An 11,674-nucleotide genomic window follows, 5' to 3' on the forward strand; every position below is an offset into this window, starting at 1 on the left:
TAAGGATGCCCCCTGCCCAGTGTTTGGTTGCCCCTGAATTTAGATCTTTTTAGCTTTGTCACTCTGCTTGATTTGGATAAGTAAATGCTTTCTTTTCTCTTCTTCACATCCCTTTTCAGGGTACATGTTCTCTAGGATTGAAGAAGAGCATTTATGGGAGTGCAAACAGCTGGGTGCTTACTCACCAATAGTTCTCTTGAATACACTTCTTTTCTTCAATACCAAATATTTTCAACTAAAGAATGTCTCAGAGCACCTGAAGCTTTCCTTTGCCCATGTGATGAGGCGGACCAGGACTTTGAAATCTAATGCCAAGATAACATATTTGAAAGTTTTCCCTCCTTTTCAGAAGCAGGAGGTAGAATCAGGTGTGTGGTGTTATTTTCAAATATCTTTATAAAGCATATGTGTACACTTACGGTGTTCTGTTAGATCACTTAACTTTTATCTAAAGATCAAAATATTATCTAAATATTCAGGCTGATGGCCTGAAATTTTTGGTCATAGAAAATAGATGCTTTGTTTTTAACATTGAAATACTCCCTGCAATTCCATTATCAACTATGACTATTTGTTGCATCTATTTACCTATAGTCAGTTTTTAGCATAAAGGTTTAATCTCCTTTTGATGATCATAGACTGATGCAACATTCTCACATCACCTTGTTGCCATCAAATATGACACTATGCTTTTACATTTATTAGCTGATTTGATGCTCACAGCCAGCCTGTGAGATAACACATAGAAGGTATTTTACAGATAAGGAAATTAAGCCTTAAGTGATTTGCCCAAAGTTGTAAATGGTAGTGCTGAAATTAGACATATATTTTTAACTTTCAAGCCTTTAGTACACTTCCTACTGTTTTGTATCGCCTTTAAGTTAGTAGTATTGCTTTGGAGTTAGAGAGGACTTCTCTTATTCTTTTTTTTTTTTTTAATCAAGATATCTAATGCAAACATTCCTTCTGTTCAGCCAACCAGTAGAGGTCATTGTTGCATGTTGATTTTAGTACTGTACTACTCAGAGTTCAGGATATGTCAAAGATGAAAAATACTAGCAGCCCCCAAAGTATTGCTTTTAAAAATTAATTACATGAGGGGCAGCTAGGTGACTCAGTGGATAAAGCACCAGCCCTGGATTCAGGAGGACCCGAGTTCAAATCTAGCCTTGGACACTTGACACTTACTAGCTGTGTGACCCTGGGCAAGTCACTCAACCCTCATTGCCCCACAGGAAAAGAAAAAGAAAAAAGCAGTACTTAATATCTTAAGAAATGTATTGAAATGTCTTTTTTTAAACATCACTTTCATTTCCAAATATATTCCTCTTACTCCATTACCCTGGGTGTCCTCCCTTTAACAAAAAGTTTAAGAGAAAATTGGGGGGGGGGCGTGGAGACAGTTCAACAGAACCAGCCAAGGGAGGATGATACATTTTATAATTCCTCTTAAATCAAGATTTGGTTATTATAATTACACAACCTCCAGGTTTGGGTTCTTTTTTTTTTTAATACATATTATTGTAATTATTGTGTATATTATTTCCTCATTCTATTTATTTCACATTGCATCAATTTATATAAATCTTCCCATACATTCTAAATTCTTTATATTCATCATAATGGAACCAATGAATAGAACTTGTCTCATCGATTTTGTCAACAAGAAGTGATTGGTGGCGTGGAAATGTTGGAAACCTTGGTAAATGGTGACTACTCCATTTTAGAGTCTGTAATAACGATGTGAAGGAAAGGAAATTGATCATTATGTAATCTGTCCTCCAGTTTCTAGGTGATATCTAAAGGATCCAGAAAAAAGAATTGATAGGTTCTCTGGTTTAACATTCTGTAGGAGGTTATCTATGAAGACTGAAATTCTTTAGACATAAAGACAGGTAATTCCAATGGGAAGAAAAAGGAGTTGTCTAAAGAGACCACAGTGGATATACAAGGATATATAACGGGGGCAGCTAGATGGTGCAGTGGATAGAGCACCGGTCCTGGATTCAGGAAGACCTGAGTTCAAATCCGGCCTCAGACACTTAACACTTACTAGCTGTGTGACCCTGGGCAAGTCACTTAACCCCAATTGCCTCACTAAAAAAAGAAAAGGATATATAATGTACATAAGCTAAAAGCAAAGAAGACTACAGACCAAAGATAATTAGGGACTAGTTGAAAAGTTGGACCCAAAGAATAATCATGGGTAATCATGTGACAGCTTAGGAAGAAGAGTCTAAGAGTACTTCAGGGATTTGTACTTAGTACAGTATCTGTACTGTATATTCCTTAACATTATTATCAATTACTTGGATGAAGACAATTATAATAATCATAATTTGGAGGAAATGCAAAAGTAGAAAGGGTAATCAACATATTGAATGACAAAATCAGTTCCAGAAACATCTTGGCATGCTAGAATATTGGACCTAATTAAATAAGATGGAATGTAATAGGGATAAATTCTAATCTTGAATTTTAAAAAATAAATGGGTACAAAACAAGCAGCCTTGGCTAAACAGTGTTACTTCAGATGGAGAACTGGAGATTTTATTGTATTACAAATTCAGCATGTCAACACTATGATATGGTGGTCAAAAAGTAATGTTACCTTAGGCTGCATGAAAAGGAACATGACATTTCAGCCTGATGTGATTATAATTGCATTCTGCTCAGGTCACCCAATGCCTCAAATATTATGTTCAGGTTTGGATACCTCATTTTTGGAAGGACTATAATGCAGCCAGAAGAGGGCGGCCAAGAGAGTGAAGGAACTTAGGACATTCTGTTTGGGGAAAAAAATCACTTATAATTTCTTTACTTGTCTTAATAATGGTAGATAAATTAGCAAGGGGTACCACTATTTTGGATCTCATTCTCACCAATATAACAAAACTAGGTGCTTGGAGTAGAAATGATCAGAAACTTGGGGGCAGGTGACTACTCCATCTTTGAACTTGATAGAGGAGAAAAAACCTAAAATGGCCTGATGTGTGCAGCCTACATTTTGGAAGAGCAGGTTTCAAAGGGCTAGTAGAAAAGAGATGAAGAAGCCTATGATTTAGAATACACATTACCAGGCTGGAGAGTAGCCAGGTGGAACCAGCCAGCCAGATGAAAGGCCTTGAATTCTAGGGAGGAGGGGAGTTGGTGAAATTTTTGCTATCCTGAAATACTTATAAGATTATCATGCTTGGGCCCATAGGGCAGAACTAGGACCAGTGAATGAAAATTCCAAAGCAACAAATTTAGGCTCTTTTGGAGGAAAATCTTTGTACCCATTAAAGGAAATTGAGGAATACAGTGGGTTTCCCATCCCTGAAGATCTTCAAAGGAAAAGCTGCATGTTAGAGTAGATTGACTCTGAAGGCCCTTCCAATTAATGGATTCTGTGATTGTGATATTTATATGACCCTTCTTATATTTTACAGTCAATCATTACATCTGTTCTCTGGTTGAAAGAAATAGATTTTCCTCTCTTCACTTCCTCTAGCTTCTTTGTGATAACCTTGGCCCTGTAGAATGTTTTTCCTGAAAAATGATTTGCCTATTATATGTGAAGTGATTTTCAACTTGGCACTTCCATTCAGCTCTAATTCCCCTTCTGATAATACTCTAAGGGGAAGAAGTTTGAACAAATAATTCATTGTATGTGATGACCCAGTATGCTGACAGGAATGTTTGGAGGCAGAAATCTAGTTAATTTCTTGTTTTCAATACTGTAGCAGGAGAGTAGCTGATCTTGGAATATGTTTGGCTTAAGCTCACATCTGTTTTCTGTTGCTATGGATGCCAGGAACCTAGTTAGACCCAGGAAAGGTTTCTTTTTTTTTTTTCTGATGTGAATGTCAGGTTCTCCAGGAATAAACGACTTCCAGCCACCAGCCATCTTGTTCTTCTTTTGTAAAGAAATGCTCATTAACAGGTTGAATTACTGGTTTTGCAGTTAAATTAATCCAGTAACCATCTTTTATGCTTAGAGTGAAGACACTTCCTAATTTCTCTAACCATCTTTTTCCCCCACTATCTCTAGATAAACTATCTGTGGGAAAGAGAAAACGTAATGAGGATGAAGAGATTTCAGCTGCTGTGGAAATGGTTGAAAATGCAGACAACCCATTAAGATGCCCAGTCCGTCTTTATGAATTTTACTTGTCAAAATGGTAAATAGTATGTGGATCTCCAGTGTACAAAGTAGATCATGATGATTCTGGATTTCAGTACATTGGAACCCAGAGTTGTATTATAGGCTTTAATTGCCTAGTGTGAAGGGCAAAGATATACTTTAAAAATAAGTCAGATTGCTCACAGTTTTTATTGACCATCTAGTTGGCAATGCAGACTTTTTTAATGCACCAATCAGAAAGAGAAGGGATCATTATATACAAAGACCAGGATGTTTTAAGGGTCAGGATTTCCTGAGTACAGAAACTGGAACATGTTCTAATTTTCAAGGCATGGAGATCTAGAAATAGGAACAAGTATATGTTCTCAACAGATATACAAGGCTGATAGTAGGCAGTGTCTAATATGGAATCACTTACACTAAGTCTAGTTTATAACATCTGGGTATAAATATTATCTTTCCCTTCATCCTAAGTTCTCTTTAAACCATTAAATAAAAAAAGAAATCCCATCCACTCACTTTTTCTAAAAATTGCATTGCAAATGAACCTGACCAGGCAGAGTAACTTTCTCATTACATAAACGTTTGTTTCAATTCACTTTTTCATAGAAGCTATTTTTGTTTATTAAATTGCTGCCATCTATAAATAATGGTCATTATACCTACTATTGAGAAGTCCCCTGGCTTCTGAGCAAAAACAATTAATTGGTTAATGAAAGAAAGTAGAGAAGATATTTTATTCTGCTGAATATTTAAAGAGGAAAAATCTGTTTTAAGAATTTTGATTTTTGTCCTCTTAACAGAGGTTGGCTAAATATAGATTTGGTTTTGTTAAGTATCCTTTTTAAGTGAGATGGTAGGAAATGGCAATATTGCTCACAAGGCTTTATGTCAGTGTCATAAGCAGTAGAATCTATCTTTTAAAAGACTTGATCTTTACCCCTGTCACTTCAGTGATTAATCCCATGTATAATTATGCAGAGATCCAACAATCAAGGTGGAAAAGTACTTAGTGGGTTACCAACTAACATTTGTGAAAACTATAGCTACTACATATCTCTATGTTAGTACTATATCTTAGGAAATAGGATTTTCCAGGGAAAGGATACAAGACATCTACTGTTTTTAAGTGTCTTCAAGTCTGAGGCCTGCAAAATTTCAAACTCTAGTTAATCAATAATTCTGAGAGTTGTAGTTCATGAGAACATTGCGTACACTGAATTTCTCCTCCTTAGAGAAAATATAGCTGAAAGTTGTTATGATATTGGCCCATCATTCAGGGAGTATTGGTAATGTTCTCCTCTGACTTAAATTTTCTTTTCTTTCTGTGGATAGTTCTGAAAGCGTGAAGCAAAGAAGTGATGTGTTTTATCTTCAGCCTGAACGCTCCTGTGTACCTAATAGCCCCATGTGGTATTCCACATTCCCAATAGACCCTGGGACCTTGGACACCATGTTAACACGTATTCTCATGGTGAGGGAGGTACATGAAGAACTTGCCAAAGTCAAATCTGAAGACTCTGATGTTGAATTATCAGATTAAAACTGAAGTGGGATTTTATTTTCATACACATTTGTAAGCACCAAACTGTGAATGCGTCCAGCCTTCAGAAAACGGTGTGTATCAGATAAGCCAAGTCCTCTTGACTTGATTATAAAATAAAGGAATAAAGGCATCTTGTGAACCACAGTGGATGTACAAACTGGAATCGAAGGAAGTAAATAAGCTGAAGGAGATGACATCCTTTGACAGTGATAGAGTTCTTAAACAACTAAAGAATGAACTAACCTACTTCTGAGTGGTGCATTATCTTATTTTGTTTGGGAATAACAAATTGTGCGATATTTTTAAGGAAAACTGTTGTATAAAACTCTACCATAGTAAACATATACCTTAGAGAGGTAGGTCACATTACTGTGACTTTGGAGTGAAATTTTGGCTGCTGTTGACTACTATAGGGCAAGCCCTGCATTAGTCAGGGAAGAAACCCATAGAAATTTCATGGGAGATACTAAATGAGGTATGTGGGGCCCAGTTTCAAGGACCTTAAATAAACACCTAGCTTCTTTTTTTTCAAGGAGTAGAGAATAAAGGTGGTCTTGTTTTTGTTTGCCATGATTATTTAAATTGGTGAAGGATGACAACCTTCAGTGCTTCTGCCGTGGTCCCTCATGGGCAGGAAATGCCTTCATTGCTAATATCATAGTAGTATCCCTCTTTATTTCCCAAATCTGTCACAGCTCTGGGTATGGGCTATGGCTAAGGTGAGGGAGCTTTGGTTGTAGACAGTGGGAATCTATGGAGCACATGTTAAAACTCCAAGGGTCTTGGGATGTTTAGAAAAATCCACTAAATACCCTTCTGAGGGTTCTGCTGGCCTTTATAATCTGATGCCACTATCTCCTAAGTACTGTGGTACACAGAAAATAGGGGTCCCCCCCGTTTAATTTTAATTTTGTTTTTCAAATGGCAGCTCTTTCTACTTCTTCCCTTCCCGTTTCCCAGTTCTCTCTTTTGGCTTGTCCTTTGTGCCAGGTTCCAGAGGCCCTTGTCATTTCAAAACAAATGGTCCCTTTTCCCCTCCTTTTGGCAAATCCATGTGTGATTAAAGAAAGACACAGTATTACTCAGGCTATGAGAACCAAGGTAGAGAAGTACCTAGTATGTTTCCACCTAAAGCATTTAGAACCTATAGCTACAATATTCCTAAAAGTGAGACTTTCTAGGGGTAAAAACACATTCTGTTTTAGGTGTCTACATCCAGGTCCTAGTCCAGCAATGTTTCTGATCCTAGCTACTCAGTAATCATAGGGTTGTAAGTCATGGAAGCATTGGGTATATTAATTTCTCTCTCTTAAAAAAGATTTAGCTGAAGGTTGTTATGATGGCCACTCACCTTCATTAAGGTTGAACTGGGCCCTATGATGGAAATGTCAGACTTCAGGAGAACCTCTCAGAAGTTTTAATAGCCTTGAAAATTTTTTTTCAAGATTTCCCCTTTTGGAAAGGTGGGAGGGGGTGGGTGGGAACAGAAGGTCCATGCTTTTTTTTTTTTTGGTTCGTTTTTTTTTTTTTTTTTAACAGTAACTAAAGTCATTTAACTACAATAAAAATCAGAAAGTAGTCTTTTGACATTGTGTACCTAGTCGTTTTGTCCCTCTTGCCTGTAACAGATTTCACGGATGTATTTTTAATACCAAGAACTGTGTGAAAGAAGTAAATCTGCCCCAATTCTGTATGATCACATCCATCTGTGTTTGTCATTTCTGCCTATAGACCTTTGCCTATTTCAAGTCCTTGTTTGAAGTAGAGGGATGAAAATCTGGCTATTAGATATTACCTAATAAACCATCCAAATTTTTCCTGGCATATGGTCCCTATGCTAAGAACATGACTGGAAACACTGTAGTGGTGTAAGAAATACGCATAGTGAATGTAGTGGATGAATTGTTATAAAGTAACCAGAAACAAACAAAATCTCTATCTTTTAACTTGAGAACTACCGTTAACCTAGATAATGTATGATTGATTGTATAAGATCCCAGGATTTCAGGTGCATGTAAGTCCACAAAGTGGCCCAGAACCCTAGTCTAATGCCTAGGAGAAAATATTGATGAATTAATTCCTGATCATTACTCATAAGTGTAGCCGTTAACATTTGTGTGTCTGGTTGTTTGGGTTTTTATTTTATTAAAATTATGTGAAGTGGGTTTTTTTCCTCCCCAGGGAAAAAAGCAAGAGAAACACCCTAGTCACTCTTCTTTTAAAAAGCAAAACAAAAAACTTCTGACTTTTCCCTTGAAAAAGCCACAGAAATATTCCCCTAGAATAAAATAGTATATTTGTATATAATGGGTGTTATTCTTTTTTTTCCGTCTTGGAAAAACTTTGGCTTTTTTCCCCTTAGGTCCTGTTGGTATGTCTCAGCATATTTTAAAATTACAGGGGAAAAACGACCTGATTTACTTGCTTCCAGAAAACATTATTTTTATTAAGTCAGGTAAGCATCCATTATCTCATTGAAAAGTCTTGTAACTATTTTTCCCACCAGCACTTTTAGTGGAGAGAAGGCTGACCTCAAGATCAGGAAAATCTCAGTTCTGGACCATAACTTTTTAGTGTCTCAGGTCGTTCTCTTAAGTCTGTAAGAAATAGAGGAATTGTGGATCTGTATTAGAGAAGGCCATTTTCAAGCAAGAGTGCTGCTGTCTACCAGTGAAATCACAGGTAAAGTCAAGACTATAGACAGCACCAAGTGATTGTTCCTCTGTTCTGTTGGAACACCAGCTGGTATTTTCCTGATGTGCTGGCAGTCTTCATAGTTTGTGTGCAACTTTAGTTCATAAAGAATTTATTTACCCTTTATAGATTTTCCTTCATATATTTTCAGAAAAGTTCAAAACAGAATTAGTTTCTGTTAAGTAAAGTATGCCTTCCTTGACTTTGATTACAAATTCATAAATAAGCATTTGGCAGGGAAACAGTAGCACCATGTATGTAACTGAAAACTTGAAATGGAAGGTTAAGACAGTTGACAGTCATGTCACACACAGCTGTGCTTGCTGGGATTTGCAATCCCTGCCTGCCAGAATCAGTTCACCATTTTTTAAAATGATGCTCTAGAGATTTCTCTCTTGGTGTCATGCCCATCCCTTTGACTCTTTTCTTCTTTAACACGTTGGACGTCAGAAGTGTCAAACATATGGGCCACATGTGATCCGCCGCCCTCTTGAACATGGTCCAAATAAGATGAAAAGGTATTTCCTGTCTGATTGTAATGTGTTGATACATTAATTTTTTAAAAAGAAAGAAGTAAATGCATTGTTTTCTAAGTAAAGATAAAATAGGGCCACAAAGATCCTTGGGTGTGATTTAGTGACCCCTATTATGGTTTGACACCATTGATATAAATTATGTCATAGAAATTTCTTCAATTCATTGTTTCAGTTTCTGTCAAATATTAGCTTCCTACTTTGAGTTCTACTGGTTTATGGTATCAAATTTTTAGAATGAATTACAATAAACTACAAGTTAGCAGATAATTTATCTGCACACAGAGCAGCAAGGTGTTATAGTGAAAAGAGCACTAGATTCAGAGTCAAGAAACCTGAGTTTGAATCCTGACTCTTGGTAACTGTGAGCCTGAGGGAGTGGTTGGTCACTTAACCTTACTTAGTTTCAGTTTCTTCAACTATAAAATGAAGAGGATTGTTGTAAAGAAAGCCTCAGGGGCGCCTAGCAAACCTTTCAACCTCATTAAAAAAACAAAAAAAAGTATGTTTGTTCATTTTAACTAGCAACCCTGGAAAAAGCCATTGAAAACTGATTTAACTATCTGTAGTACCATGTTCTTTGATCTGGCTGATGAATATCTATGTTAGATACAAAAAGTCAGTGCCCTCTAGGAATCACTCCTGTGACCAAACCAAGCCAACTAATTTATAATTAATTCCACAGCTCTTAAAATGGTCAGAATCTGAATAAATATTTAATATTTATGAGTGTATTTATTTGTAAAATTGTTGACTTAGGGAATAGTTTGTTGCCTTAAAAAACAAAGAAGACATTGTATACAGATGTTGGGTACAATAATATAACCTGTATGCTACACCCCCCCCCCCAAATGCATGCCTTTCACTTCCTTTTGCCACTCCCCCTTCTCCAACCACCAAAAAATAATAATAACGATAACGACGACGACGATGAGGGTGGTGGTGGATTGAGAAATAATTCCAGACCAGGTGGTGGAGAGGTGAATGTAATAAAATATAAATGTATGGTTTAAAATACCTTCAGTTTGAGAAAGGCAGCATGGCATAGTGACAAGAAAGCTACCTTTTAGAAAACAATTGTGGGACTTTCTAAGTCATAGGAGTAGGCACTGTACACTGTTATATCATCTTGGAAGAAAGAACCACAGTGATCCTTGCTGCTGCTGGCGATAGGCAGTCAAGATTGAAAAAGACTTGATCATTATCATGGAGATTCATAGCCCAGCTCTGAAGCTTGAATTGAGGATAAATATCCCAAACTGAAAGAACAGATACATTTCTTAATAGATAGAGCCTAAGGATAATTGGCTAAGTTGGCAGATCCATAAACTAAAGAGAGTACATATTGGATCAAGACTACACTTTACTTCGCTTCCCTTGAACCTCAAAGGCAGTTATCGCCCTCTGTCTTAGGATGAAAAATTGGGGGGGGAGGGAAGTGTCCACAAGGGTTTAACCACCATGGGGAGAAGTCTTCAAGAGTGGGGGGGAAAAAGAGGTGATGGCATTCTTAGGAATGACTTAGATATTTATGCAAAGGCAATTCAGAAATGTGCAGCTAGGTGGCGCAGTGGATAGAGCACCAGCCCTGGAGTCAGGATGACCTGAATTCAAATCCAGCCTTAGACACTTAATACTTACTAGCTGTGTGACCCTGGGCAAGTCACTTAACCCCAGTTGCCTCACTTAAAAAAAAAAAAGACTATATCTGTTATTTATTCTAGTGGTATTGTGTGAATCTCAAAACTGGCTCGTGCTCAAGATGAGTTCTTGAGCTGAGTTACATTGCACAGGACTGGTGAGGGAGTAGCACTGAAGAAGAGAATGGGGTTAGATTGATCCATGGGCATTAGTATGTGGTGGATATTTCCATGCCTTTGGTCTTCCTCACTTGTGGCAAAAAAGAAAGGTAGCCAAGGAAAGTGGTAATAAAACTTGCCCTTCTTTCATCCTTTTGATTCTGGAGGCCTCTTCTATATCCCAATTACCACGGGAAAAAAGTGGGGTTTTGTTTGTTTGTTTTGTTATTGTTGCTGGTTGCCATGGATTGGAATGGCTTATTGTGTTTAGATATTCATGTCTACCTTGCCTAAGATTCCTGGAATAATAACTAATCCAGAAATGGGTTTTTTTGGGGGGGGGGGTTCCACAGTGATAGTTTGGGGCAGCTAGATGGCACAGTGGATAGAACACCGACCCTGGATTCAGGAGGACCTGAATTCAAATGTGACCTCAGACACTTGTCACTTACTAGCTGTGTGACCCTGCGCAAGTCACTTAACCCCAATTGCCTCGCCCCCCCCCCCCAAAAAAAATAAATAATAAAAGAATGTGATAGTTCCCCAAAGTTCTTTATAATCTGCTTTAGGAAGCTCCAGACCTAGTATCCAGAGTTGAAGAAATGTATCCCATAGGAGTCAGATCTCTTCCGAGTGAATGTACTATTTTTTGGACTTTTCTGAAAGTAGAAGATAGTTGTGTGACACTATGTTCATTGAATTCATTGCTCAGACAGGTTGTCATGTATCTGAAGATACCTATGTACTGGGAGCTTTCCCCTGAGGCTCAGGTAAAATCACCAGGAGCCACCAAGAAATTTGAAAAGTCACATCATCTCTTCTAATGGACCACTAAGGCTGCTTGCCTCTTGGAGTTCAGAATAATTGTTGGAGAAGTCATTTCCATTTCCAGGAAGTATATCAAGTCCTTGAATAATGCACATTTTCTTAAGGTTATCCCCCATCCCGGGAATATTTGGGCCCCTCTGCCCCACCT

General features: G+C 37.5%; 1 protein-coding gene across 4 annotated transcripts in view; it reads left to right on the forward strand.

The window, feature by feature from the left end:
* The window catches only part of ZMYM4 (zinc finger MYM-type containing 4), a 147,812-nt gene extending 138,233 nt beyond the window's left edge, over positions 1 to 9,579 (forward strand). For all 4 annotated transcript variants that reach the window (XM_043992319.1, XM_043992320.1, XM_043992321.1 and 1 more), the window contains exons 28-30: positions 120 to 368; positions 4,034 to 4,163; positions 5,462 to 9,579. In XM_043992319.1, the coding sequence (XP_043848254.1) occupies positions 120 to 368; positions 4,034 to 4,163; positions 5,462 to 5,669 (587 nt within the window). In that variant the 3' untranslated portion in view covers positions 5,670 to 9,579. The remainder of the gene's footprint in view (positions 1 to 119; positions 369 to 4,033; positions 4,164 to 5,461) is intronic.
* The last annotated feature ends 2,095 nt before the right edge of the window (positions 9,580 to 11,674 follow it).

Source organism: Dromiciops gliroides, chromosome 3 (assembly GCF_019393635.1).
Source record: "Dromiciops gliroides isolate mDroGli1 chromosome 3, mDroGli1.pri, whole genome shotgun sequence".
Classification (NCBI taxonomy): Eukaryota; Metazoa; Chordata; class Mammalia; order Microbiotheria; family Microbiotheriidae; genus Dromiciops; species Dromiciops gliroides.